The 27,199-nt window shown below is 28.1% G+C and overlaps 8 protein-coding genes across 19 annotated transcripts; 4 read left to right on the plus strand and 4 right to left on the minus strand.

Moving 5' to 3' along the window:
- The first annotated feature begins 455 nt into the window (after window positions 1–455).
- On the plus strand, window positions 456–6,323 carry Cand1 (Cullin-associated and neddylation-dissociated 1). The gene is made up of 16 exons (XM_076405602.1): window positions 456–824; window positions 1,207–1,376; window positions 1,437–1,650; window positions 1,718–2,010; window positions 2,074–2,236; window positions 2,300–2,555; window positions 2,616–2,823; window positions 3,110–3,419; window positions 3,474–4,053; window positions 4,113–4,419; window positions 4,480–4,678; window positions 4,772–5,029; window positions 5,092–5,280; window positions 5,389–5,632; window positions 5,684–5,830; window positions 5,886–6,323. The coding sequence occupies exons 1-16, from the start codon at window positions 783–785 to the stop codon at window positions 6,011–6,013; spliced, it is 3,708 nt and encodes a 1,235-aa protein (XP_076261717.1). The 5' UTR covers window positions 456–782; the 3' UTR covers window positions 6,014–6,323.
- Window positions 6,324–6,773: 450 nt separating this feature from the next.
- LOC143197293 (alpha/beta hydrolase domain-containing protein 17B) lies at window positions 6,774–14,627 on the minus strand. 2 transcript variants are annotated; one of them, XM_076405639.1, is made up of 3 exons: window positions 13,656–14,627; window positions 13,240–13,372; window positions 6,774–9,323 (listed from the first exon to the last, which is right to left on the minus strand). In XM_076405639.1, exons 1-3 carry the CDS (start codon window positions 14,297–14,299, stop codon window positions 9,240–9,242), a joined length of 861 nt encoding a protein of 286 aa, XP_076261754.1. In that variant the 5' UTR covers window positions 14,300–14,627; the 3' UTR covers window positions 6,774–9,239. The 2 variants fall into 2 exon arrangements, with proteins under 2 accessions (XP_076261754.1, XP_076261753.1); XM_076405638.1 differs by lacking the exon at window positions 6,774–9,323 and adding an exon at window positions 10,076–10,404 and having other exon boundaries at window positions 13,656–14,616.
- Window positions 14,628–14,824: 197 nt separating this feature from the next.
- MICU3 (Mitochondrial calcium uptake 3) lies at window positions 14,825–17,872 on the plus strand. Of its 3 annotated transcripts, none has more exons than XM_076405618.1 (9): window positions 14,825–15,205; window positions 15,264–15,399; window positions 15,454–15,564; window positions 15,617–15,664; window positions 15,737–15,819; window positions 15,900–15,944; window positions 16,789–17,278; window positions 17,327–17,484; window positions 17,538–17,872. In XM_076405618.1, exons 1-9 carry the CDS (start codon window positions 15,011–15,013, stop codon window positions 17,604–17,606), a joined length of 1,335 nt encoding a protein of 444 aa, XP_076261733.1. In that variant the 5' UTR covers window positions 14,825–15,010; the 3' UTR covers window positions 17,607–17,872. The 3 variants fall into 3 exon arrangements, with proteins under 3 accessions (XP_076261733.1, XP_076261734.1, XP_076261735.1); XM_076405620.1 differs by having other exon boundaries at window positions 14,860–15,205; window positions 15,256–15,399; XM_076405619.1 differs by lacking the exon at window positions 15,900–15,944.
- A 60-nt stretch (window positions 17,873–17,932) lies between these two features.
- Window positions 17,933–20,020, minus strand: LOC143197287 (protein phosphatase methylesterase 1). 2 transcript variants are annotated; one of them, XM_076405616.1, is made up of 10 exons: window positions 19,888–20,020; window positions 19,813–19,834; window positions 19,639–19,700; window positions 19,398–19,587; window positions 19,230–19,339; window positions 18,936–19,175; window positions 18,822–18,887; window positions 18,537–18,760; window positions 18,311–18,481; window positions 17,933–18,253 (listed from the first exon to the last, which is right to left on the minus strand). In XM_076405616.1, the coding sequence occupies exons 1-10, from the start codon at window positions 19,995–19,997 to the stop codon at window positions 18,093–18,095; spliced, it is 1,356 nt and encodes a 451-aa protein (XP_076261731.1). In that variant the 5' UTR covers window positions 19,998–20,020; the 3' UTR covers window positions 17,933–18,092. The 2 variants fall into 2 exon arrangements, with proteins under 2 accessions (XP_076261731.1, XP_076261732.1); XM_076405617.1 differs by lacking the exon at window positions 19,813–19,834 and having other exon boundaries at window positions 19,888–19,986.
- LOC143197300 (zinc finger protein 706) lies at window positions 19,950–21,040 on the plus strand. The gene is made up of 3 exons (XM_076405655.1): window positions 19,950–20,088; window positions 20,297–20,455; window positions 20,742–21,040. Exons 2-3 carry the CDS (start codon window positions 20,312–20,314, stop codon window positions 20,829–20,831), a joined length of 234 nt encoding a protein of 77 aa, XP_076261770.1. The 5' UTR covers window positions 19,950–20,088; window positions 20,297–20,311; the 3' UTR covers window positions 20,832–21,040.
- Window positions 21,041–21,530: 490 nt separating this feature from the next.
- On the minus strand, window positions 21,531–24,785 carry LOC143197296 (guanylate kinase). Of its 3 annotated transcripts, none has more exons than XM_076405644.1 (3): window positions 23,300–23,496; window positions 22,932–23,222; window positions 21,531–22,550 (listed from the first exon to the last, which is right to left on the minus strand). In XM_076405644.1, exons 2-3 carry the CDS (start codon window positions 23,217–23,219, stop codon window positions 22,242–22,244), a joined length of 597 nt encoding a protein of 198 aa, XP_076261759.1. In that variant the 5' UTR covers window positions 23,220–23,222; window positions 23,300–23,496; the 3' UTR covers window positions 21,531–22,241. The 3 variants fall into 3 exon arrangements, with proteins under 3 accessions (XP_076261759.1, XP_076261760.1, XP_076261758.1); XM_076405645.1 differs by lacking the exon at window positions 23,300–23,496 and adding an exon at window positions 24,704–24,785 and having other exon boundaries at window positions 22,101–22,550; XM_076405643.1 differs by having other exon boundaries at window positions 22,101–22,550; window positions 23,278–23,403.
- Window positions 24,292–26,761, plus strand: LOC143197297 (uncharacterized). 6 transcript variants are annotated; one of them, XM_076405649.1, is made up of 5 exons: window positions 25,033–25,250; window positions 25,326–25,353; window positions 25,403–25,622; window positions 25,683–25,760; window positions 25,895–26,761. In XM_076405649.1, the coding sequence occupies exons 3-5, from the start codon at window positions 25,404–25,406 to the stop codon at window positions 26,144–26,146; spliced, it is 549 nt and encodes a 182-aa protein (XP_076261764.1). In that variant the 5' UTR covers window positions 25,033–25,250; window positions 25,326–25,353; window position 25,403; the 3' UTR covers window positions 26,147–26,761. The 6 variants fall into 6 exon arrangements, with proteins under 6 accessions (XP_076261761.1, XP_076261762.1, XP_076261763.1 ...); XM_076405646.1 differs by lacking the exons at window positions 25,033–25,250; window positions 25,326–25,353 and adding an exon at window positions 24,292–24,422; XM_076405647.1 differs by lacking the exons at window positions 25,033–25,250; window positions 25,326–25,353 and adding an exon at window positions 24,429–24,543.
- On the minus strand, window positions 26,172–27,110 carry LOC143197298 (UPF0235 protein Daro_3887). Its single transcript, XM_076405653.1, has 4 exons — window positions 26,755–27,110; window positions 26,615–26,702; window positions 26,426–26,553; window positions 26,172–26,369 (listed from the first exon to the last, which is right to left on the minus strand). Exons 1-4 carry the CDS (start codon window positions 26,914–26,916, stop codon window positions 26,277–26,279), a joined length of 471 nt encoding a protein of 156 aa, XP_076261768.1. The 5' UTR covers window positions 26,917–27,110; the 3' UTR covers window positions 26,172–26,276.
- Window positions 27,111–27,199: the final 89 nt, after the last annotated feature.

Raw genomic sequence — 27,199 nt, forward strand, 5'->3', positions numbered from 1 at the left:
AAATATAATTCATATTATAAATTATTATAATTTGAAATGCAGCAATTACTATTATAAAACAGAACAGTAAATTAACGAAAAAAATTAAATATAGATATATTTATTACAATAAAACATAATTAATTAGTATTTTAATATGTATTGCTGGTTCTCTAAAATAAAATGTGACTATCCAACTTTTTTTCCTCAAATTTAAATAAAAATTAAATAAATATTCTGGATAGATAATTATTTTGCAAAATAAACCTATATCAAAATATTGAATATGTATAACCTATCTATTCCTATTATTATTAAGTTACATTTACTTGGAAAGATTGAATTCAAATTCCGCTTTTTTAATAAAAATGAAAAATCCATATAAAAGTAAATTCATTCAAAAAAACAACCAAAGACAAAAATAAAAACGTCTTATTCCACATTTCATTGGCAATATTGAATTTAGCGGCGCATAAGTAGACAAACATGTCTGTCAGTCATTATCAAATTTGGCAACATTGTTCCAAAGTTGATTTTGCATTTTGTATAGTTGAGAATCCGGAGAAAATTTTGTACCTACCATTTTTTTGCTACTTTACATTATCTTTCTATTTTTCAACTTTGTTTTGTTGTACTTCTCTTTGAATTATGTTTTAAGTGTACATATGTCTAAATATAAACATGATAATATATTAACAAAGCAGCTAACCTATAAAATTGTATGTGTAATATACATTGGATAGTTTAAAAGTACAACTTCTGTGATTATTTCCTTGATATTAGAGCAGTTTTCATCTTAAATCATGGCTAGTGTATCGTATCAAATAGGAAATCTTTTGGAAAAGGTTAGTAATTTTTTGATAACAATAATATCATGGAGGTGGATATTGCTTAGGCTATATGTTAAAAACAAATAAGCCAGTTGTCATTTAACCACTGGACGTTAAAGTGAACTAAGATAACAGTTCCTCACTAAAGTTGTATTTGTGTGGTGTATAATATTTAGCAATATGCCTAAAAGGGCACATTGTTTAAATCAAAATTCAATGGAGAAAGAATTTTCACAGCTTAATTTGCAAGCAAGCAGAAACTTATCTCCTAACAAAATACAGAGATATGCCTCTGAGGTTTATGTTGTTGATTTTATAAATTCAATTGTGAACTCGGTATATTAAAAAGTTAACTCAGAACATATATATATCTAATATAATACTTTTGAAATTATAGATGCAGTCCTCAGACAAGGATTTTCGTTTTATGGCAACCAATGATCTTATGACAGAATTACAAAAGGATAGTATTAAATTAGATGATGATTCTGAACGTAAGGTTGTTAGAATGTTATTAAAACTTCTTGAAGATAAGAATGGAGAAGTTCAAAATTTAGCTGTTAAATGGTAAGAGCTAATAGTTTTAGCTCATGTGATATACTATTAATGTTTATAATATTTTATTAGTTTGGGCCCTTTAGTCAACAAAGTTAAGGAATACCAAGTAGATACTATTGTTGAGGCTCTTTGTGCTAATATGGTCTCAGAGAAAGAACAATTAAGGGACATATCTAGTATTGGATTAAAAACAGTTATAGCAGAACTTCCTCAGTCTCTTGGAGGTATGTCAGGTACTATTTGCAAAAGAATTACAGGAAGATTAACTACAGCTATTGAAAGGGTAAGTTTGTATTGGAAGATAAGATTAAGCATAATTATAAATAATAAATCACGAACACATATTTTAGCAAGAAGATGTTTCTGTTCAATTAGAAGCATTAGATATAATAGCAGATTTGCTTCTGCGTTTTGGCCCACTACTAAGTTCTTTTCACCAATCAATATTAGCAGCTCTTTTGCCACAATTAGAATCTCAGAGGCAAGCAGTTAGAAAACGTACCATTGGCGCTTTAAGTAACCTGGTATTGTCATGTAACAATATTTTATATACTAAGCTGATTGATCATTTAAATGATGGTTTGAATGCAAACAGAATTAATTCTCAAACGCGTACTTACATTCAGTGTGTGGCTGCAGTCTGGTAAGTTTACTATTATTTAAAGTTTTATTTAATATCAAATATACATATATATTTGTTTCTTAGCCGCCAATCTGGTCACAAATTTGGTGAACATATTGACAAATTTGTACCTATTATTTTGGAGCGTTGTAACATAGATGATGAGGAATTAAGAGAATTCTGCCTGCAGGCTTTTGAAAGTTTTGTTAACAGATGTCCAAAAGAAATTACTCCTAATATCCCTAAAGTAATATTATATTTAAACTGATTTTAAGTTATAACATTTTTATATTTTGCGTGGACATTTTAGATTACTGAACTTTGCTTAAAATATATGACATATGATCCAAACTACAACTATGATGAAGATGAAGGATCTGAAAATGTTGAGGCTGAGGAAGAAGATGATGATGAAGAAAATGATGAGTACAGTGACGACGATGATATGAGTTGGAAAGTTCGTAGGTCTGCTGCTAAATGCCTGGAAGCTATAATTACTACGCGACATGAGCTTTTACCAGAATTTTACAAAGTACTGTCACCAGCTTTAATATCTCGTTTCAAAGGTAAACTAAAAAAAAATAAGGCAATCAAATTAATTGATATTTTATGATTTCCTTTTTTAGAGCGCGAGGAGAATGTTAAATCTGACATTTTCCATGCTTATATTGCTTTACTAAAGCAGACGAAATCAACCGTTAATGTCAACATTGATCCGAACGCTATGGTTATGGATGATGAAGAAGAAAGTCCTATGAGCCTTCTTCAAGGACAAATAGCTCTTCTGGTAAAAGGCATTCAGGCACAAATGAAGGAAAAAAGTATGAAAACAAGGTAAGAGACAAACTGTGTTTTATTGATATATTTATTTTTATCTATTATTATCTGTAATCAACACTTTCAATAGCTTTATTACTTTCTAGAACATATATTATTAATGAAGCTTGGTATTTTAAATATACTTTTATCATGATTTTTCATTTGTAAGCATTTATTTACTATACATAATTTAGTTTGCATAATAACCATTATATACATCCTGTTGATAACAAACCTCACACTCTATGTTATATTTGAAAGCCCTGTGTATTAAATTATGAATATTATGTTTTTGTTTTAGACAAGATTGTTTTCAACTCCTTAAGGAAGTTTGCACTGTACTTCCAGGGGCGTTAAGTGCTCATATTGGTGACTTAATACCAGGAATCTTGTATTCTTTGAGCGAGAAAAATGCCAGCAGTAACATGAAAATTGATGCTTTATCTTTTATTTATTGTCTTTTAACTACTCATTCGCCTTCTGTATTTCATCCTTTTATCGATACCCTATTACAGCCTGTTGTCACTGCAGTTGGCGACAGTTTCTACAAAATAACAGCTGAAGCCCTTGGTGTTTTGCAAGAACTAGTTAAAGTCATCAGGCCCATGCAGGTATAGAAGCAATATATTTAAAAATGCATTTTTTAAAAATTCAACTTCCTATAGGATTATACTGGCTTTGATTTCACGCCATTTACGAAAGATATTTACGCATGTACATTGGTACGTTTAAAAGCATCTGATATAGATCAGGAGGTCAAAGAGAAGGCAATTTCTACTATGGGACAAGTTATTTGTAATTTAGGCGATCAACTGATAGGAGAATTGCCGTTTTGTTTGCCATTATTTTTGGACAGGCTTAAAAATGAAATAACACGCCTAACAACAGTCAAAGCCTTAAGAAAAATTGCGGGATCCCCGCTTGGCATTGATTTACCCATCTTACCTGAAGCAATGCCTATTTTAGGCCTGTTCCTGAGGAAAAACCAAAGAGCTCTAAAACTGAGTACCCTTCAATTAATTGACTGCCTCATTCAAAATTATCACAAGAAGTTGAATGTACATTTACTACAACCAATTATTGCTGAAATACCTCCATTATTGGACGAATCTGATTTACATATTGCACAGTGGACTTTGATTATTCTAAAATCAATTGCTGTTGAACATCCTAAAGCTTTGCTGGACATAAATAGCGGTATAATGCCTCAAGTTCTAATTCTGGTCAAAAGTCCTTTGCTACAAGGTAAACCTTGAACTATAACAAATTTTCAAACTTATATATTTATGATTAATTTTTTTAAGGAACTGCTTTACAAGCAATGCTTGATTTCTTTAAATCTCTAGTCAAATGCAACCTACCGGGTTTGTCATATGATAGTTTGTTAAGACTGTTACTTACACCTATAACAAATTTATCTGTTAATCAGTCAGCAACCTTACATAAACAAGCATTTTATTCTCTTGCCAAGTGTGTAGCAGCTACTACTGTTGTATGTCAATCTCATGCCCTTCCAGTGGTACCACAATTTATCAGTGAAATCCAAAACGCCAATTCTGATTCCAAACAGATATTTGCTCTTTTGGTTGTAGGAGAAATTGGAAGAGAAATGTAAGTGCTTGACAAAGTGTAAATCAGACATCCATATACAATATTAGCCTTTTCTTTCAGTGACTTAACGTCAGTGCCTGATTTAAAACAAGTTATTTTGAATGCATTTTCAGCTGTTTCTGAAGAAGTAAAATCAGCTGCAAGTTATGCTTTAGGTAGTATCTGCATTGGTAACCTTCAGCAATACTTGCCATTTATTCTAAAAGAAAGTCAAGATCAACCGAAGAGACAGTACTTACTTTTGCATTCTGTTAAGGAGGTAAGTTCAACAGTCAGAGCATCGACTCACTTTGAATATAATTTCTTAGTATGATTTTTTATAATATGTATATATAAATATAATATTTTTAAGGTCATTACATGTCTTTCACAAAACAATGAAGGTATCCAACAGCTACTTCCTTTTGTTCCTGATATATGGGACCAACTGTACTGCCACTGTGAATGCCAGGAAGAGGGTACAAGAAATGTTGTTGCTGAGTGTCTTGGAAAATTAACATTGATAGACCCCGCTAAATTGCTTCCCAAGTTGAAACGATCTCTAAACTCGCCATCACCATTAATGCGAACAACTGTTGTAACAGCAGTCAAATTTACTATATCTGATCAGGTATAAAGAGACTTGATTAAAATTTATTAATGAAATATTTATTATATTCTCTATTCACACAGCCATCGCCTATTGATCAATTATTAAGACAATGTATTGGAGAGTTCTTGAAAACTTTACAAGACCCAGACCTAAATGTTCGAAGAGTAGCTTTAGTAGCTTTTAACTCTGCTGCTCATAATAAACCATCATTGATCAGAGATCTACTTGAAACTATATTACCACAACTTTATAATGAAACTAATATTAAAGTAAGCATTTATATCTTAATTATTTCAAATAGTTTTCATCTAATTAGCGTTATGTACGATTTTTCTTGTATAAGATGCATTTCAAATGCTTACATTCAACTATTTCAGAGGGAGTTAATACGTGAGGTGGAAATGGGTCCATTCAAACATACTGTTGATGATGGTTTAGATATAAGAAAAGCAGCTTTTGAGTGTATGTACACACTCTTAGATTCATGCTTAGATAAAATAGACATATTTGACTTCATAAACCACGTTGAGTCTGGATTAAAAGATCACTATGACATCAAAATGCTTACTTACTTGATGGTGGCGAGATTAGCTCAAATATGCCCGGGATTTGTATTACAACGTAAGGGCACTTTATTTAAAAGTATATTTTTATATTAATAATTTTTTTTAGGATTGGATAGACTGATAGAACCTTTGAGAGCTACTTTAACACAGAAAGTTAAAGCTAATTCTGTTAAACAAGAATATGAGAAGCAAGATGAACTTAAACGATCTGCCATGCGTGCTGTAGCAGCTCTTTTAAGTATTCCAGATGCTGGTAAGTAATTTTATTATAGAAGATGAGATACATGTAAGGATCATAAATATTTCAGATAAAAATCCCCACTTAAACGACTTCGTGAATCAAATCAAAAACTCATCAGATTTACAACCAATATTCGAGTCGATTCAAAAGGATTCTTCATCTGCACACGCGGACTTTTTGATGGATCAGAGTTGAGCCATAGTTCATATTTCTGCAGCATCAATGTGAAGGTTTTAGTTTTATTTTTGCGTTTAGAATGTTTAATGATAATTTATTACGTCTTTGAGTCTTAAACTTTTCATAAATCATTTTATTAATTTAAATTTTAGTCACACAGTTGCATGCCGATAGCGTATCAGTTTTGAGCAGTTAATTAAAAAATCCTAATTTTATCCTGTTAATTTGTTAAAAATATATGTTGAACAAATATTTGATTATCATATTTTTATTGATACTTGAAAACAATGTGTTTCATAAATTCCTTAATAAATATATATAAAATGTATTGTTTTTTTTTTATTTATATTGCACGAATTGCCACTTTTATTCTTACTAATGGATTGCACCAAATTTTACTTATTTTATTTATAGAAACTACATTTAGTATCAGATCAGATTTCTTTTTGCAGATTTGATGTTGTCTTGTCAAATGTTTTAATTTATTCATTCTCCAAGTCTTATTTCAATTCATATAACAGTCTTTTAAAATGAAGTGCTTAGAATATAAATTTACAAGAAATAGGAAGTCAGTTACTTTTACAATATGAATTTTAAAAGCATATTTGACACTTCCCTTAAATTAAAATTTTAAACACGTTTAAAATCAAGGTCTTCTGATACAACATGGATACTAATTGAGGTTACTTTGCCAAAACCAATATACGTTTTTGTATAATTTTCAATAGTTTATAACCAATGTACTTTAACAGTTAATTATACAAAATAAAACAATGCATACAAATACGGACTCTATATTACTTAAAATGAGAAAAAATGTCCTAAACAAAAATTTAAGCAAGATATATATTTTAATTAAGAACACATACTAAATACAATACAAATTTATTGAAAAATGATATGTATAAACTAGAAAAAAACTATAAATTATTAATAAAAAATCAGCTCCTAAAATAAACAGAAACCTATAGATTCAACTTAAATCTAAAACCATAACTGTTCTATTTGATTTTATTCCTCGTTAAGAATGTTATATACTTTTTGTTCTTGATATATAAAAAAGCTGTTAATTGTTATTTTAGAGCACAATATGAATATGATTACAAATACATTTTACAAAAATTGGCTTTCATCAGGGAAACAGTAACGGTATGTAAGAAATAACAGTAGGGAAGTGCATCAACATCAAATCTGATAACAAAAACCTTAAATATTATTGCCTTTATGATATATAAATTTATTAATAACTATTCCTAAAGTCTAAGTTTAGAATTTTTTATTGTACCTATTTTAAGTACAGTACTTCTCAGCAATGAGTTAGTAGTGTAGCTTTAAAGCACTATGTAATTCCTGACACAATATTATCACATTATTCTTAATGTTCACGGACTCTGCTTATAAAATATTTTCAAATATAATTAATATTTCAAGAAAATAATATGAATAGAATAAATATCCCCAGTAAATACGAGTCAAAGCAGCGATTATTGTTTTTAAAGTATGCTCTGCAATTTATTATGCGTTCTATCACAGTTTCGTTCAATGAAAATATCTATAAGCAAGGCCCACCTTTAATCAGGAAAAGATTTTGTTGTTAAATTACATAAAAAACACAAGTCAGAAACATAACTGTTATTTCTTACAAAAATTACATGGAGCAATATAATGAAGTACAATTCAATAATATATGATTAAAAACGAACATCTATTAATTACTAATAATTTACCAAGTCAATAGACAAAATCAGGTGATCTTTTTTAATTATTATTTAGGAATATATCATTTTTCAGTCTAGACTAAAAGTCCTTTTGTTTTTTCTTATTTGAATCACAGGTTAATAAAAAAACATCCTAAATATTTCAATTATTTTAAGACTTGGTATGAAACCACTAAACGTTAAAATGAAACAAATTAATGTATATCAAATAACATTACTTTAATTATCTAAAATTTAAGAATGTGGAAAGGTATATGTGCCTTAAAATGGTTTTGAATACCAAATAGGAGCTATTGGTTTGTGTAAAAAATTGGTGGTATTTCTGAAATAAAATCTCAATAATATTAATCATTAAATATTACTCTCATAAATATTAATATTTGAAAAATTTAATGAAAAAGATACCTTTTCTTAGAAATAGCCGCTGATTTATATTTAAAGAATGAAATTCGTGAATTTCAGAATTTGTAAGGATAAAACAATGTGGTTTTGGCATACTATATCACCTACATGGAAATATGATAAGAACCTCAATCACCTAAACAATACACTGTGATAAAATTTATAAGTACTGTATAAGACTTTAATACTACAATTTTGGTCAGATAGTCAATCTACCAGTTTAAAAAAGTATCCTAAATATGATGATAGCTTTGTATGTATCAACACAAAGGATAAATTTAAATTTTGTATAAATATAATGATACATGATAGTTAACACACATATGTTTATACAACACAACCTTACAGTTACACAGTTAAAAGAACTAAACAATGACAACAGTAATAAAAATATCCTTTCCATGTATGCAACAAATAGTTCTTTATTACCTTAATATAATAGATTGTCTTTATACAGGATATGTTATACGCCTCTTAACTACAATCATCAAAAGGAAAACAATCTCAAAAGATGGCTTTGAAGTCTTAGACCAGCAAATTCTATGGTAATTGATCTATTCAAAATAATAATAAAATAAAACATATCTAGCTTGAACAAGCTATATCACAGACACTTAAGTCTAAGAAATAGATTTACTATTATTAAAAACTTGTTATTAATTAAGTATATTTAGGAATGGCCAGTCCGATGAGATCCATCTTTTAAATTGTTATATTGATATTCAGTCAGGATATTGTATAATTAAAAGTGTTGCATAAAAATATCTTCTGCAAAGACGTATAATGATACCTGTATATAAATTATTAATTTAAGAGTCCACGTTAAAAGTTCATACTTATGTACACATTATCATTCGCTACTAACAAGTAGTCTCAAGCAGAAGGCAGTGGCACACCACTAGACACACCGGTGGTACACTGTGGCATATGGTAGCCAAAGTCAATTTTGAACATGAAGAGCTGTTTTTGCAGGCTGACGGCTTCACAAATGGAGCGTTACATTCTGATGTTTGAATTCCATTTTTTAAGTTAGCCGAACCTGCAGCTATTGGCTATAGTAATTTTTCAGCAACTGAACTGGATGTTCCAGAACTGAAAGTGCAATCTTCGCCGTTCAGTAGTTGTCAGTTGTCCAATTCAACCGTTATAAATTGTTTTAGTCTTTCAAGATAAACAGGATACAACTCAACATCATTGTGACCAGCACCCTATAACAAAAAATTATTTTATCAGTACCATAATGAAATCATTATCGTTTAAAAATCGCAATGACATTTTAAGTTTCTTTACATTTTAGAGGTTTCATATCCTGGACTTATACCCATACATATGAAAAATAGAAAATATACTTTTGATGAATTTAATGATTAATGTGGTATAAATAATTAATTAGATGCATATATCTTAAATGTCGATAAACGATAACATTATTAATTTAACGTTACATTGTTCAGACAATTGAATATTTTAACACAGGACACACATTTATAAGGACACACCAACACATAAAAATATTATACGTTAGAAAAATGTTCCATATGTTATTCTTTCAAGGAAATTTTTTTAGGAATTCTAAATGACCCTAATGCCCATTCGTTTTGTTTCGTTAGTTTGTCAGTACTTTTTTTCTGTGAAAATCACAATGATTCAAATGAATAAAATGTATATAACCTTTTGATTAAATTAATGTACAAATAAAAAATAATGTATCATGATAAAAACCAAACAGAATCGTCACAAAATCTTATTATTATAGAGGGTGATATTTCTCAGATCATTAAATACATTAAACAATTCTGTTTATATTTTTTCCATTTATCCATTTATGAATTTTCCATTTTTTATAAAAAATATTTTATGATACAATTATGAATAAATATTATTATTTAAATTTTTTAAATATGAACGTTACTTTTAAACAGACAGGAAATTATAATCACAGGGTATTAAAACAGCCGAGTAATTGAAAAAAATTAAATATATTTGTGAGTTAAACAGGGAAATGAAAAACATCCCATTCAATAATTAATAGAATTTATCAAGTTATGTGTTTGTACAAAATAGTCATGGATCACATACAAATGTATATAAAAACAATCCGCACGCTCACACACACATTTTCTACCGCAGCTTTTGGGGTTTTAATTTTGTTAAGAGGTATGTTTTTGCCAGTTGGTGGTCTGAACTTCAACTTTTGCCAGCAAGTTAGTTCTCCAATTCAACACTTATAAATTGTTTTAGTCTCTTGCGATATACAGAATACAACTCAATGTCATTGTGTCCCGCTCCCTATAATAAAAATGGTCTTGTTTCAATAAAGCTTGTTACATCAACTGTGCTATTTGCAACTAGACATGCAGTTAAGGATTTTGAACCACGGTCATAAAACTATCGATATTCTAAGATCAGCAACTGCTTACATCGTTATCATTATCGATAAACCAACACAATTTGTATGTATTTCAAGTTTACTTACAATAAAGTTACGTAGTTTCTTACAAACTTAGAAGAATGCAAACCTACTCAACAATTAATTTATATTCAGCAACAATCAAAAATGTAATCCACAGTTTATATTATATATATGAATACAATGCATTTGGAATGTTAAATAATGTACATTGTTAAATAATACAAATATAGATATATAAGCTACAATCAACTACGAAATTTAAGACAAAATGACCGTGCTTTAGAACCCATTTATATATAATGGTATATTTAAAAAATAATATTTTTATATAAATACCATAGTTTCAAATGGAGAATTTAAGCGATTTTATTGTATTCTGTTTACACATAAATAATACTGCCAAAATATCTACATACAGCTTTTATGGTATCAAATAAGTTATAAAATAAATAGACGTTAGATAGCTCAAGAATAAAAAATTATAAAAATTAAAATCGGAACAAGGAAATGTATATTAAAAATGCCGATATATATCAATAGGTTTACAAGAACAACTTGTTCTAATTATCTGTTATTATATTATCTTTAAATGATATTTCAATCAATATAAAAAGTACGTAGTTTCCATACATATATTATAAATAAGCTAAAAACTATATATAGAATTATTTTACCTTTGATCGAAGTCCAAGGCCTTTCATTAAAGAGTAAAAATCAAAATATTTATCTAATCATTTGAAGATTATTATTCTTAATATAGACAAATACACAAAATTAATCAAATTATTTTTTCAAAAAATATTTCAAAAAAACAAAGCAAGATAAATAACCAAAATAATAAGATAAATATTCTTTTAACCTGGGAACAGGTTAATTTAAAAAATCATTGATTATTTTTATGTTATCTTTATTTGAAATATTTCTATTGGGTTTTATATATATTTATATCTAATTTTTCAACATTAACCAATTAGTAAACAAGTACTATATCCAGATTTCAAGGAATACTCTGATTCATTCGGCTTGTAGTATAACGCCTTCAAAATTTCAAGGAGTAATGGAGGTCAATAGAAATCTCAACTACAGAGTGTGTCACCCACCAATTACTATTTGGGAAATACTTAATTGATTATGACAAGAAATGACACACTAGTGTTTCTTTTAATGTATGGTTATAGAGTTATATAACTCCGATCTGTTTCTACAATATTGCAAATAACAATTAAATTTTATAACGACAAAATAATACGTTTATAGACAAAATAAACAAAACCGGAAAAAAACAGATAAAATACAACAAAAATACGTCACAAAACTTCCAGCTAAAATAAAATAGAAACATAAAAAATGAATAAAATCACCATAAATAATTAGCTAAATAAAAGTAAGTTACATACTAGTTTATATTGTAAAAAAAAAGGAATTTCAAATGATGTCAATACATATGAATTTGATACGTATGGAATAATCGCTAAATACACTTAGGCATGTCTCAAATTAATTCCTATTATTTATCAAGATTTTAAAACAGAAAGTTTTTTTAAATATCTTACATTATCGAATGTCAAGAATTTTAAGTATATGTTCAAATTCACTGAGAAATACCTGTAATAACCAATGTATCATTTGAAATGAAAAAGAGAGAGCATTATTTACCAGGGCATAAAAAACCGTTTCAGTTCTTCGACCCCATAATCCTTTATCAGATTTAAACAATGAATATATTTCGTAAAACATTGAATTGAATATATCGTAAAAAGGTTAAAACGGAGATCGTTGCTAAGCAAGGAAGTGAAGTTTTATGGTGTTTAATCAATTTAACATATGTATTGTGCACTTTATTATAACATATATATATATATATATATATATATATATATATATATATATATATATATATATATATATGTATATATATATGTGTGTATATTACCAAATTAAGAAAACATTTTCAAATATTACAGTATCAAATAAAATAATTTTAATAGTTTATGTTTAGTAATTGTTTACTCATATTGTAATATTTATTAAAATTAATAACTCTCTTGATGAATGAGAGATGTTTAATTTACTTCATTGATTAATAAAATAATTGCTAGGAAAACAATTGAAATATAACTAAAATTACACTAACTATACTTATATTTAATTAAATTACAACTAATTAAGGAAAACAGCAGGCATTACTACTAGCTTCATCTAAAATTATATTTGCAACCATGACTAAAACATTTAATATAGTACAGAATAATTATAATTTTATTGCTATTTGAAGGAGTTTTCTTGCCTTTATAACAATTGTATTTGTTAAGTAGACTTTCAATTCAAAGATGAAATGACATATTAAGATATTCTATTCTAATATAACTCCAAAATATATTTATCTATAAATAGATATATAAGTATGTCACAAATGTTTTAAAAACCTTTTCAAATATACTGCCCAGCAAAAACTACAAACGTGTTTAAAGCAATATCTATAAAATTGAAATTATAACACCCCGTATATCAAAATAATTAAAAATAAGTTTTGGAACCTTGTATTTATTATAATTATTTTCATTAAATGTATGACAAGATTTGTTTTACAACTGTAACCTACCCACTTTAATGAATAGACATATGTTGTAGGTGTTGCTTTATAACCATAAAATTAAACTGATCTATATTCTCTAAATTGTGTAACTACAACTGAAGATTAAAAGACTTACCTCAACCCATAATGGCTCAACTGCTTTGGGACACTTTTCAAAAATAGTTAACCCATGTGAAAAGTCTATAACTTCATCTTGTGTTCCATGTATAATTAAAGTTGGAGACATAACTTTAGGTACCTTATCAATACTAAAAATGAACAGGCTTTAATTAAGTAATATATAAATTAAAAATATATTGGCCTGTTAATAAAAATAAACACATTTGTTATTAACAAATGTGTTTATCTTGTCTTCAATTGATTGAATTGATAAGTCAATTACTACTATCTTAATAAAGCACTTCTTCACTAACAATTACAAGCTATTATTAAATCTATTTTTATCTGAAATATTTGAAGCTAAAAATAGCAAAAAATGCAGACATTTTTAGCGCTAAATTTGTCAATAAAATTACAATAAAATATAATTACCTTGGGAAGGCATCGAAGAACCATGTTCTTTTTGTATTTGGAAATGCTACTTTCATGCCCGAAATTAGGGGAGAATGTAATATCACAGCCCCAACCTCATACCGAGCAGCTAAATCAACTGTAGGTACAGTTCCAATACTTTGTCCATATAAAATAATATTTTCTGGACTAATTCCATATCTAGTTCTTAAAGCTTGCCATGCTGCATCAATATCGGCATATAAATTCCTTTCTGAGGGTTTACCACCACTTACTCCATATCCTGAATAATCATAACTAAATATATTACAGTTCATTTGAGTTCCTAAACCCCAATAAAAACTACTCATTTGACCGAGATCAACAGCATTGGCGTGAGAAAACAAGATTGTAAATCTGGCAGTGCTGCAACATCTTATAAACAAACAAGCAATTCTATTGCCTCTGGTTGTTCTAGTAAAAAATGCATCAATAAACTCCTTTTCTCTCTCAGTAAATTGCCATTCTGCCCGCTCCGTAAGAGCAAAACTGCATTTCCCATTTTCATCCGAAACAAATTCGTAAGTTGGCTCTGGTGGTATAAAAGCTAATTTTGCAGCTATCCTGCTGGGGCAAGGTGGACAACAAAATAATGAACAAAACTCACTAAAAGTTAGACCGTTCATCTTTCATAAATGTATCTTCGAAACGACAAATGAACAACTAAATTCTCGAACTTTGAAAAATTACTAAATACATCAATACAAAAAAACTTTGCTTTTCATTGTTGACAACGCCATTTTAAAAGGCACGTCCACACAACACAACCATTCATTCACTCCACCACATTTTCAAACACAGGTTGGTTGGTCTAGACGTTGGCGTTTGTGACGTCAACTATAATTTTAAGAACCTTAATTTTCAATTCCAATTTTAATTTAATTTTAGTCCTATTCACATAGGTATCACAATAATTTAGAAAATTTTTATTTTAAAAATAAATATTTCTGTTTTGATAAGATATATTACTAACTTTGAGAAAGGAAACTTTGATTCTACATTAGCGTCATCTATTAACAAGTTGTGATAATAAGCAGTTTTACAGTTTTTATTTGAATTATTTTTAATTCCTAAAAAATACGATCGTATTTAAAAATATGTATAATTTCATGTAAAAAATAATGTTTTATACAAAAATCAATTTATTGCACAAGACAGTGCTGCCAAGATGACACACCAACCATCTAACTTATTCTTGTATATTGACATTTTATAAACGACATACGTTTATATCTTTATTTTTAATTTTGAAAAGGATGTGTAACAATTTCCAAAATTAACTTATCTGAAATCACATAAATTAAATACATCTCAAGCATAGATTCCCATAATTGACAATGGCAACAGCAAGTAAATTGTTCACAAAATATTTGAAACGAACTAAAGTCATTAATGTTTTCAACAAATATTGGGGATCTTCCAAAAAAAATTATCCAATATCTTTCGTCTATGTTGTTGCTGGAGGATTGGTATTTAATGCGGCTATCAAATATCGCTATATAGGAAACGTGTATGCCTCTCAATTAAAACTTGTAAGTGTACTAGATTATAAACAAATAAAGTATTACCAGCAGTAACAAAGTTTTGTAGGATGATGAAAATTCTATTGTAAAATTAACTTCAAGAGAAAAAAGGTTTATACGATTTGCGTCAGTAGAATTTGATGGTCAACTTTATATGACTCCTCAAGACTTCTTAGAATCTGTTGTTGAATCTGAGCCACGACGTATGTAATATAATTTTTATAACATATGACAATTTTTTAATATCACTATTTTAGCTAGATTTAAAAGAAAAATATTACAGCAAAATGATGTAGATGAAATTAAAGACTACACTCCCCCATTGAATGAAGGCTCCCAGCAGTTGTTTAGGAGTTTGAGAGATAAAGGTAAGTCTACACACCTATTAAAAATTAAACAAATATTTATGTGTATTTATAGGAATTATTTCTTATACTGAGTATCTCTTCCTTTTGTCAATACTTACAAGTAAGTTAGTAAAAGTAGATTAAGCTATAATTCTATCTAGTAATCTACTCTGATGGTATTCTAATTTTATAGAACCTGAGTCAGGTTTTCGAATTGCATTTAATATGTTTGATACTGATGGAAATCAAAGAGTTGACAAAAATGAATTTCTTGTTGTAAGTATTTGATAGTATTATTAATTTATCCCCACTATTATTTTGTATTTATTTTTATTTGATTTTCATTTCCTATATAGATAAAAAGTCTTTTGGCTGGTAAAAAATTTGAAGATTCTGAACCAGTAAGTTAACATGTTTTAATGATAACAAAAACAGATGATACATTAGCAGCTTTAACATTGCTACGTGTTCTTGTGCTTTAACACCCTAGTGAGTGTTCTGAATTTTATATATTATTAACACATTTGAGTTTCCTACTGTATAAATCACAGGTAATTTTTAAATATTGTATTTTGGTATTCTGTCTCATAATTTTCATTTAATAATTTCGAGTCATTGAAATTGATCATTTGTGTGATTGATCATTTTTTACTACTAACACAATTTAAGTTTTTATGTAGACACCTGTCTCGTCTAGAGTATTTTTATTGTAATTAATGGTATTTAAATGTATACAATATTTCGTGGAACGAACTTCACTGTTTTGTAATAAACTTTAGCATCTACTTTTAAACTAAAAATGGGTACCTGGCAAAGTAATTAAAAAAAACCGTTTATGTGTAAAACAAAAGTTCTCAAAATAATATTTATTTAAACTATATGGAATTTATCCACTGAGCTACTTAACGCAACCCAATTTAATGCAAGGCCAATTACTAAAAACGTTATTTTCAAGCTTACAAAAATATGTATAAGTTTATTTTAAACGATAGATAATTTATTAAAATAGATATATAATTAAAAAGAAATTTAAGATTGATCGTTAGAATTAAGAAATTGTATTACTAATTTTTGATTTACTTTTTCAAGTACCTAGTAATTGAACAGAGCCACTTTGGGTATAATGGAATTATTCACGAGAAATGTTTCTTATAATAGAGCAAATAAAACTAACATTGCTTATTTTGTTTAACCTTAGCTATTGGGACTGTTTTGTCAGCTTTTACAAATAGCATTTTTATTTAGATGGAAAAAATATTTAGCCACGCTTGGAAAGGAAAACGAGGCATTACAACTGAAGGAGAACCTTTGCAATCTGTTCCAGTCCAAGAACAGTACGTGAACGATGAACAAGGATTACAGCGAAAGCATACTGTTGATACGACTTTACTGATACATTTTTTTGGCCCTAAGGGTAATACTGATTTGAATTTTGAAAGTTTCCGAAAGTTTATGCTTCATTTACAAACGGAAGTATTAGAACTAGAGTTTAGTGAATTTGCTAGAGGTCTACCAACTATATCTGAAGTTGATTTTGCGAAAATACTATTACGGTATACTCATTTAGAGACTGATCAATATGATATGTACTTGGACAGGTTATTAGAACGTATCAAAGATTCGCAGGGAATAACGTTTGAGGAATTCTATGTATTCTGTCAGTTTTTAAATAATTTAGAAGACTTCAGTATCGCTATGAGAATGTATACCTTAGCCGACCATCCCATCTCGAAAGGTAAATGCAACAATACATATATTCCCAGGTGAAATATTATTATTTCAGATGAGTTCCATCGAGCTGTTAAAATCTGTACTGGGACAAATTTGAGTTCCCACATAGTTCACACAGTATTTTCAATTTTTGATGAAGACGGCGACGGTCTGTTAAGTTATCGAGAATTTATCGCTATCATGAAAGATCGACTTCATCGGGGCTTTAAGGTAAAAAACGTAACATTCAAATACAAATTTTATCAGAAAACATTTTGTTTTAGTCTTATACGAAAAATGAAGGATGGCCAGCCTTTAAACATTGCGTAAAACAGGAAATGAAATCGACTTAAACTCTATTAACGGTTAGATTCTTATTTAAAAATGTTGCTTTATGGAGAATTCTTCTAGTCATATTGATTCCATTATTGTTGTGCTATTTTGTGATAATATTTCACTTATACGGGCTGTTGTTAATTCACTTCTAGTCATATAATTTATTTGTGTTAATATACATTGATTTGATTAATTGTATAGTCTATAAAAATTGTTATATATTTGATTGAGTCTTTTGTCTCATAATTTAAACAATAAAATAAAGCATTATAATGCAGTATAATTATTTGGTGTTTATTTTGGAAAAAAATTAATTTTCCCTATATTAAAATTAATAAACAACTTTAATTTTGAAAAGTTTAATAACATTGGAAACATTCACATTAACTTTAGCTTATAAACATTTAATTATATTAACAACTTAAATTAACAGATATCATCTAGTGGCAGTCAAAATTATTAAATACTTCGAAATTATTATTAAAATCGCTTGGACAAAGAAATTAACAGCATGTATTTGGATGTAAAGGCATGGTAAAACCAGCTTTTGTTTCAGCGCATTTTTGTTTTACCAAGTATATGCTGAGTATTTCTGCTACTTGGTGTGGCTGATCTTCTTGGACTGCATGACCGGTCTTAGCCAACACTTGCAGTTGGAATTTGCCTAAAGACAAGTAATGAAAATCGGAAATTTCGTTTATAAAACATTTAAAATAAATACCTTGCATTTGACCCACAGTCAGTTTAGTGTCCAAACCATGAATATTTGCCAAAATCAGTATTTTAGGTATTTTTGTTCCAAGAAACTTTACTGATAAACCTTGAAACCAATGCTGCCAATATGTCTCTGTTTTACTTAAATCAATTCTCCATGTATATTGTGGTCCATCAACTTATAAAACAGTAACTAATTAAAAAAAAAAATACAGCATTTAATATAGATTTACCTTCATCTGGAGTTGTTTTAGGAACTTTGAATTTTTTTCCTTGCGGAAGTGGAGGTTTGCCCTCAGTCTGACCTTCAGTTTCTTTTTTACCATCATCTTCATCAACTTCCGTTAGAGTAAATTCAGATGCTCTTAATTCTGAACTAGGCAAATTTGTCAGGTTTGTTCCGTCCATCTTGTCAAAGTCTTCCCATTCATCAGATCCAAGTTTACCGGTTTTGACACTTAAAAGCGTAGGTTGATTTAAAAAATAATAATAAAGTATTATAAAAGCAATTATCTTACTTAACAATTTGTCCAGGCATTGATACCCTTGCTGCTTCCAAATTATGGCACTGTCCACCTTTATAACTAAATGTATTTATTAATAACATGAAGTAGAGGTCCACATTAACTTACCACCACTGTATAGCATGAGGTATAGTCTTAAAATAAGATGGTCTGCCCCTTAATATACTTTGCATAGATGATAAAGCGTCTAAAGCTGTTCCTTCAACAACGTCAATAACACAGAGACCCACCAAATTATTTATTTTATAAGAAGCATTAACAGCTATCGCTCCGCCCATGCTATGACCAACTAAAACCATCGAAGTATTTTCCCTTTCGCAAAGGATATTTGCAATCGTGGCTATATCTCTAAAAGAACAAAATTGTCAGAAATTGATTACATTTGCAGTACAGTATATGTACTCTGTTAAGGTTTCTAATGAAAGGTCGCCATCATTATCAGTCTTTGTATTTCCATGACCACGGAAATCGACTGCTATAACTTGACACTCAATATTGGCATATATTTCTTTCTATAAAAATAATTTAATTATATACTAAAATACCGATATCTATTTTGAAACTATTTACAGTAAAAAGACTCCAAGTAAGACCATTATAACCACCGCCATGAAGACAAAATATTATCGGTCCTTTGGAACCTTTTTTATAAATATGATGTTGACCAGAAGGAGTCGTAATATACTCCTCATTTTCAAAATAATCTTGCCATTTCAACGGTGTATAGTTAGGTTTATTGTTACCAAATGTTGGTGGCATCCTAAAATTAATTTCTGAAAATATTTTTGAACTTACACAAAATTACTCTTACGATCTTTTATGATGGAGTCCTAGAACTGATTTTCTTAGATCTGACATGTTATCATTTACCGTCTGTAACAATGTTATTTAACTTTAAAAATGTAATTATTTATGGCATTACAATGTAATATGACATGTAAAACTACCAAATGTTTGTATTAAAACAATTGCTACATAACATAACCTTATAGTCAAAGTCACCAATACTATAAAAAAAAGTATTTAATAGTAACTGTTATCCCGTAGTAACATTTCATACCTAATATTGACAGCACTGTAGGGATCAATTTCGGACCTACGTAACGGGACTTTATAAGTTGTCAAATTGATAGTTTTTTTCGGACGGACGCTGCGTTGCAGCTGTCGCATTCAAACAGGAAAAAATATCATTTTTATATCAAAAGACAAATACTTTATCACTAAATCTACGTTTTCAAGAGTCATTCAATAATTTTCATAGGTAAGATAATTTTATCTCACAGGAATAGTGAATAATTGTATACACATGTTTATAGTTAGAGGTTAAGTATTGTAATATATGTGAAACATTTATAGGGTATATGTAGGGGTGTATAAGTATTTATGTATACATGTGTATATACAGATACTTTATATTCTGCTCTATGTTTCATTAGCTGTTAACTATAAAAGACGAAATTTTATTTCAGTTTTGAATCAATAAAATGGCTAGAGGACAACAGAAAGTGCAATCGCAGCAAAAGGCTGCCGAAAAAGCCGCGAAAATGAAAAAACAGCAGGGACACAGTGCCAGTGATCAAAAAAAGGCAGCCCAAAAAGCTCTAGTACATGTCTGCTCAGTTTGCAAGGTAAATATCATATTTGTTATACAAAAATGAAAGGATTTTATCTAATTAACATTTTTCAATAAAAAAAAAGTGTTAATACTTTCACCTTTCACTAATTTTAAACAAGCAGTTCTAACTATGACCTGTAAAATACAAGTTGATAAGAATATAACTTCCCTTTTGTGTATTTTATGACTGAAAGTTACCAGCACAATATTAGTTTTAATATTATCAAATATGCTTATCTAGTTTTTTTATTTTAAATATTAGTAGCTTTAGTAATGAACTATAAAAATCCTCTTTTCAGGCACAAATGCCAGATCCCAAAACCTACAAACAACATTTTGAAAACAAACATCCGAAGAATGACATGCCAGAAGAACTAAAAGGCATTTGAGAACGTGATTTTTGAAAGATATATATTTATATCATTTACAGATTCATATTTTTACCAACATTTCCTATTCTTAACAGTTACAGTTTTTTAAAAATGTTGTGCTACACAGGATGTAAACATTTTGTTTGATGTTTTGGTCTCCCTTTTTTAAAGTTTGTGATGTTTTCATACATTTATAAAATAAATTAAAACCCGTTCAAGAAAGCAAATTTTTGTTTTGCTTATTGGTTGTGTTTATAATGATTCCTTTTCTCTTTAAGTATTATTATTCTAGATATAAAAACTATTGACATTAGATTTTAATTTAATTATATCTTTTATATATATATAAAGTTATTTTATTTATACTTTTAACTAATGACATGTTATTGGTGGTTTATCCTCTAAGGTTGTTAATTTAAGTTTTAACATTGTAGTTTTCCTATATTCATAATAGCACTATAATTAATTTACATTGGGTAGTTTGCATACAATTTTAAAGTGTCCTAAATTCATAATTTTACTCTAAAAAATGAGTATTTTTTATGAAAGATTATTAAAAATCAGTGTTACTATCAATCTTAATTTAACTAAAATATTTGTTGACAATTTGTACTTTGAACATCTTTTAAATATATAACATTTTTCTGTACTGTTAACGTAGCACTTAGTAAATGTGCCACATTGAATTGAGGTATGGTAATTAAAATAAAAATAATATAATTTTCATCATCTATTTGAATTAAACACAATTAATATAACATATACAGTTTTTATTATAGCTCTGACTCTGACTATTGGAGTTATTAACATCTTAGGAGTATTTATAAATTGAATAAGTTTCATGCAACATCTTTAAAATACTTTAGGAAAACATTTTCCCTTTATCTATAAATTCATATTCTACAAAAGTACCTACAAATTATATATGGCCATTTTTTAGCAGCAGCACTAAGTACAATAAATATTTGAAATACTAAAAAAAAATCACAGCTCAAAATACATTTTTTTATATTTAAAATCGTACTAAAGTGTACTCAATTAAATTATATTATGAAAAAATCCAATTATAAGATAGCTTATTGATACTGGAAATTTTATAATGACAAGTACATATTTGAGGTTATCTATAATAAAATCAATATTAATACTCAATGAAATATTTTATGTATGAGATAAATCTATAAATTATCTAAGAATCATTCAAAAATAGGTAAGAGTAGGAGATAATTTTAACAAATGGAGTTAATGATTAGTTTTTATTGTAAATTGTTAAGGAATCACATAATTAAATTGTTTACATTGTTGGCATTGCTTTAATCATTCAAATAAGAAAGCCAGAAAGGAATGTATTTTTTAATTTTAAATGCATAATTATTTCATTGTTTTAAATTTTGAGGATATGACTTAAAATTAAAATTATGAAACATCTTAATTTCCATTTGTCAAATGATTATCAAGTACTCTATCAAGTAAAAATTTCCTCAAAATACTATAGGCCTCATTCAAATCATTATTGACAATATTTAGATCAAAATTACCAGGAGTTTCTCCATACTTTAATTCTTCCCCCGCTATCCTTAGTCTCTCCCTAAGACTCTCTTCAGTTTCTGTGTTTCTGCCACGAAGACGTACTTCAAGTTCATGTAAACTGGGAGGTGAAACAAAAATATACCACGGTTTAAAGGATGTAGTCTTAATTTGCTTCACACCTTGGACATCAATATCCAATACACAAACCTATAAACACAAACACCAGATTAGCAATTATGTATGTATGTATATATATACAGTGTAACTGTATTTGTGAAATATATATGTGTATATACATATATATATATATATATATATATATATATATGCTGGAATAGTCTTCTCGGTTTCTATCTGCATTTGGTTCTTAAAAATAACCCTTAATATTTTGACATTTCGTCAGAATCTCATCTGCCATCTCTGAAGATCTGAGTCTTGCTTCCTCTTCTTCTACCCCTTGTTACATGAGCTGAACTGTTATAATGTTCGTTATCAAAATATCAAAGGTTCTTTTCATAACTAAACATGTACAAAAACCCAGAAGACTATGCCAGCATGAAACACCAACAGAACTACATATGTACTTACTCTTCCACTATTTATCACTGATTCAACAGCAGATTTACTTGTGCCATATATATTACCACTGAAAACAGCTGTTTCAATAAAATTCCCATCTGCAACAGACTTTTGAATTTCTTCTTTTGTTGTAAAAAAATAATGTTCTCCTTCGAATTCTCCAGGTCTTGGTTTTCTAGTAGTATGACTTACACTAAAACCAAATTTCTCTGGAAATTCTTGCATCATTTTGCCAACTAGTGTACTTTTTCCAGAGCCAGATGGACCACAAAAGACCAATAATTTGTGATGGGCCATTTTCTAAAAAATAATTTTATTTATTATTATATTTCTAATACATATTAAATTTAATTACTCTGCCCATTGTTTCAGCTTACCTGAACTTTTTACTCACTGTAAATTAAAAATTATAAGAAATATTTCAGTACTGATTGAATCAATACTGATTGTATATTTTTACATGTACTAGGTAATAGTTTTCATTACATAACTTATAGATATTTAATCCATGCAATTTTAAAAGAGAAAAATTAATACCGGCTTAATACTGGTGACGGAAATGCAATATAAGATTAGTTGGATTTCCGTTGACATTTAAAATGTCATGTGTCGACGGCCGATACAGAAAATACACCTTTGCGCATTATTTAAATTTAAAATAAACGCAAGCCGTGGTTATAATAAATCATAGCTTTTATCAAATACTAGCTCATAAAATTAAATAACAATTTATAGCATAAAGTCAATAGATGAAGTTTTGATTAAGTTTTCAAGGCTACTAAATAAAAAAATACCCGTTATTTAATGAGTTATTTAATTTGATTTTGATACGGTTGTACCACCTTCTTTGTCACTTAAAGGTCGTTAATTTACGTTACCTTGACTGATCGAAATTATTTAACTTTTATAATTCCCTATCCGTTTAAGTAACAATTATTTATTACTGTTTTATTGTGATATTATAAGAGTTGTCTTGATTTTAATTAGAAAATTTAAATGCAAATTCTTTGAGTTAAAACAAAAATATTTGAAAATTAAAAAGGAGGGTAAAAAGAACGATCAATTACTACATTCTATAACTTGTCGAATTAAAAAAACCCACATATCTTTAAGATTAAATATATAATGCAAGAAAACATTTTTGCTTATACAAATATATACAAAGCCTATCAAAACTAAAATTGAATTTGTACTTTGTTTTATTATTATCTTCAATTGCAGACGCCCGCTATTTGTCAAATTATAATAAATGTAATTAAAAATGCATTTTTTAGTATTACTAAACGTTCATCGGAAGAAATATAGTCTATGTTATGTACTATATATATATATATATATATATATATATATATATATATATATAAACAACAAAGAACAACATTACAGCATTAGATAAGTTCAGAGAGATTGTAGGTAGTATTTATATTTATGTATCTATATAAAGATCTCTTATTTCTACCAAGGCAATTATATAGTGTAGTCAGTCGGCATGTATACAAGGTAAGCTAATATATTTTTACTTCACGTCGTTTGACTCCATTTGTAACAGAGAACACAGTTGAAATATCGTGAAGTGAGCTATAAGTTTACATTTTCTTGCATTTTTCATTAAATAATACAGGTGATAGTATATAGTACATAGTAGAATTCAAGCTCCATCTTTTTTTACTTTCGAATTAGTTGCTCCCAATTTTTAATTTCAATTTTTAGTTTGAATAACAAAAAAGAATTTCTCAATTCAAAAAAAAACAATATTTTTAACATAACATTTAAATACATACCTATTTGCTTATTATTAGGAATATCAATATTAGAAGGTTGTGCGTTAAAAGTGAACAAAACGATGGAAACGACAAGAGTTAATTAAAATTTTATTCGGGTAATGCCTAACCCTTTTGCGTGTCTGAGTAGTATAAGTTCATTTATTAGATAATCATAATAAAATTAATTAGTAACTATCTTTTTTCAAATAGCCTTTTAATTTCAGATAAATAGGTATGATACTAAATATGATATATATAAAAATATAAAACCCAATTAATTGCCCATAAATTTACATTATTTAGAATTGCATTAGTGACCTTGACTGAAACAAGAATACACTGTTACTGTATGATAGCTTTCTTTATATTGGGAGTTGTATACCGAGCAAAGGGTAAAAACAGGTTGAAAACATAAGTTTTAAAAGATATTTTTGATTACTTACTAGTGTACTAGTGTTTAAATTTAAATTCTAAAGAAAAACAGTATATAAAGGTTAATTCAAATTAATTATATACATTTTACCCACATAAGATTTTTTATGTAGAAGCATGCCTTTTTGAGTAGGTAAATGTCAATTTAAATATAAAAAAAATTATTAAAATGTTCTAAAACAAATAACGGAACTTTTCATGTTCACAGGCGGATAAAAACCCAGAAACAAGATAATGTATGATTTAATGGGATTTTTAATTAAAAATTATTTTGTCTTTTTATAGAATGCTAAAATTAATAATATTGGGGTGTTTGCTTTTTACTGCACCAGCAATGGCTCGATCTCCACGGATATATAATGTTCTTATCAGTTCCAAGAAGAACCTTTCCCCTAGTCATGCACAACCTGTATATGAGCCTGTCCTAAGGACCACATCTGTAGGATATGCGTTTCCTACTTTGTTTTATCATTCAACTTTTGTACAAGGCCTTCCTTTATCATATGTAAGCAAATCAAATATGTATTTTATTAACTAAGTTATGTGTGATGACAATTTTTTTTAGATTAACACAGGATTTCCTGATTATAGAAGAATTGATCCTCCATATTCACTTCACGGAGAAAATTATTTGCAGTCGCCAGTAAGTATTATTGTTCACTTTTGAGTAACTAACTAAAAATGTATTATTTTAAATGAAAGTGATACAAAAACAACTGGAACATAACATTATGTCATAACTATTTTTTAATTTAATTAATAATTGTACTATTTCAGGTATCTCTTCCATATAATCAAAATCCACAGTTATCGGATTTACAAAAAGCTGGACCAAATGGAAGGCCAGATTCTTATGCTCTGAATTATGCTAAATATTTGCCAAATGATCAAAGTGAAAGACAAGGATTGTCCAACAATTCAGAAGACAAAGAGGACCTAAAAACTGTAGTAGCTAATTTGAAAAAAAATCCAAATATCCCTGATGTTCCTCCACCACCTCTACCAGTGAAAACTTCATCACCAAAATAAATATACAATAAGTAAACAATGAGCATCTTAACAAAATTTTATTTATAACATTGTCAAAATATTTTGGAGGACATATATTTATAAGTAAAATAAGACACTACAAATACATATTTTTGAAATCTAATTGAAATTATTTATCTGAAATTTGCTTTTCTAGTTTCAACTTAACATCATCAACGGACATTCCAGATATTTTTAGAACTTTTTCTCTTGATTTGTGACCCTATAGATGTAAAACTATATAAATATAACAAACAATAAGGAAAAAAGAAACTTTACCCTATCTAAGTGAACTGCACTTGACTTTAGACCTAATACTGATGCAATATATTTTACCAACTCAGTATTGGCAGAACCGTCAACAGGTGGAGCATTTATTTGAACATTTATACTTTCATCTCCAATGCCTCAAAAAATATATGACATTAAACATTTATTCTGAGTAAAAGACAATATTAAATAATTTACCAGTAATAGTATTTTGCTTTGCTCCTGGCTTTGCATGAATGTGTAGTTCAACATCATCATTTTTAGGAATTATTGGACCAGAAATTTTCTATAAAAAAATTATATATAACATTTATTATTGTCAAATAAAAATAACTTACGCTGGGTGTGCCTAAGGCATCGTTTTGTTTACTGGACTTTCCCTTTGACTTCTTCGACATACTGCTTCTAAATGGAGTGGTCAACACTGAATAACTGCATATATAGCTACTCTGAATAGAAAATTTAAAAAGTTCTTTTGTAATAAAAAGTTTATCTTTCATTAGATTCAAGGAGTTATTTATTTAAGCCAATTTTATACATATTTTTTTAATAAAATTTATCACGTAATAATGATTTTTGTGATGATATAAAAAAAAACATTATATGTATATACAAAGATTAATTTTCAACTATTTTGAAATTTCAATTATATCTTTATTTCTTTTGTGTACACAAAAATACTATGATTGGTTATAAATTGTGAACTTAGGACCTCATCTTTTTTGTTGGATAGGTTTTAAGTTTTAACATATTGATTAATATATAACTTATATATTTAATTAT

The sequence above is a fragment of the Rhynchophorus ferrugineus genome, unplaced genomic scaffold, assembly GCF_030347505.1.
Source record: "Rhynchophorus ferrugineus isolate W39M unplaced genomic scaffold, kcgeb_rfMv2 rfM5, whole genome shotgun sequence".
Lineage (NCBI taxonomy): Eukaryota > Metazoa > Arthropoda > Insecta > Coleoptera > Curculionidae > Rhynchophorus > Rhynchophorus ferrugineus.

What these genes read in the sequence shown, in the direction of transcription:
- LOC143197293 (XM_076405639.1), bottom strand. Translation starts at nt 14,299, where the DNA reads ATGAACGGTCTAACTTTTAGTGAGTTTTGTTCATTATTTTGTTGTCCA. An exon ending in TTCTTCGATGCCTTCCCAAG is followed by an intron (nt 13,373 to 13,655) that starts GTAATTATATTT and finishes GTTCATTTTTAG; the next exon opens with TATTGATAAGGTACCTAAAG. An exon ending in TTGAGCCATTATGGGTTGAG is followed by an intron (nt 9,324 to 13,239) that starts GTAAGTCTTTTA and finishes TTTTTGTTATAG; the next exon opens with GGTGCTGGTCACAATGATGT.
- LOC143197297 (XM_076405646.1), top strand. An exon ending in AAGGCCTTCCTTTATCATAT is followed by an intron (nt 25,623 to 25,682) that starts GTAAGCAAATCA and finishes AATTTTTTTTAG; the next exon opens with ATTAACACAGGATTTCCTGA. An exon ending in AAAATTATTTGCAGTCGCCA is followed by an intron (nt 25,761 to 25,894) that starts GTAAGTATTATT and finishes GTACTATTTCAG; the next exon opens with GTATCTCTTCCATATAATCA.
- Cand1 (XM_076405602.1), top strand. Translation starts at nt 783, where the DNA reads ATGGCTAGTGTATCGTATCAAATAGGAAATCTTTTGGAAAAG. An exon ending in TAACTACAGCTATTGAAAGG is followed by an intron (nt 1,651 to 1,717) that starts GTAAGTTTGTAT and finishes CACATATTTTAG; the next exon opens with CAAGAAGATGTTTCTGTTCA. An exon ending in TTACTCCTAATATCCCTAAA is followed by an intron (nt 2,237 to 2,299) that starts GTAATATTATAT and finishes TGGACATTTTAG; the next exon opens with ATTACTGAACTTTGCTTAAA.
- LOC143197287 (XM_076405616.1), bottom strand. Translation starts at nt 19,997, where the DNA reads ATGCGACAGCTGCAACGCAGCGTCCGTCCGAAAAAAACTATCAATTTG. An exon ending in TACAGTGCTGTCAATATTAG is followed by an intron (nt 19,835 to 19,887) that starts GTATGAAATGTT and finishes TTTTTTTTATAG; the next exon opens with TATTGGTGACTTTGACTATA. An exon ending in CCTCATGCTATACAGTGGTG is followed by an intron (nt 18,888 to 18,935) that starts GTAAGTTAATGT and finishes AAATACATTTAG; the next exon opens with TTATAAAGGTGGACAGTGCC.
- LOC143197296 (XM_076405643.1), bottom strand. An exon ending in CAGTGATAAATAGTGGAAGA is followed by an intron (nt 22,551 to 22,931) that starts GTAAGTACATAT and finishes TTGTGTTTATAG; the next exon opens with GTTTGTGTATTGGATATTGA.
- MICU3 (XM_076405618.1), top strand. Translation starts at nt 15,011, where the DNA reads ATGGCAACAGCAAGTAAATTGTTCACAAAATATTTGAAACGAACTAAA. An exon ending in ACAAAAATGAATTTCTTGTT is followed by an intron (nt 15,820 to 15,899) that starts GTAAGTATTTGA and finishes TTTCCTATATAG; the next exon opens with ATAAAAAGTCTTTTGGCTGG. An exon ending in CGACCATCCCATCTCGAAAG is followed by an intron (nt 17,279 to 17,326) that starts GTAAATGCAACA and finishes TTATTATTTCAG; the next exon opens with ATGAGTTCCATCGAGCTGTT.
- LOC143197300 (XM_076405655.1), top strand. Translation starts at nt 20,312, where the DNA reads ATGGCTAGAGGACAACAGAAAGTGCAATCGCAGCAAAAGGCTGCCGAA. An exon ending in ATGTCTGCTCAGTTTGCAAG is followed by an intron (nt 20,456 to 20,741) that starts GTAAATATCATA and finishes TCCTCTTTTCAG; the next exon opens with GCACAAATGCCAGATCCCAA.
- LOC143197298 (XM_076405653.1), bottom strand. Translation starts at nt 26,916, where the DNA reads ATGAAAGATAAACTTTTTATTACAAAAGAACTTTTTAAATTTTCTATT. An exon ending in ATGCCTTAGGCACACCCAGC is followed by an intron (nt 26,703 to 26,754) that starts GTAAGTTATTTT and finishes ATTTTTTTATAG; the next exon opens with AAAATTTCTGGTCCAATAAT. An exon ending in GTGCAGTTCACTTAGATAGG is followed by an intron (nt 26,370 to 26,425) that starts GTAAAGTTTCTT and finishes TTACATCTATAG; the next exon opens with GGTCACAAATCAAGAGAAAA.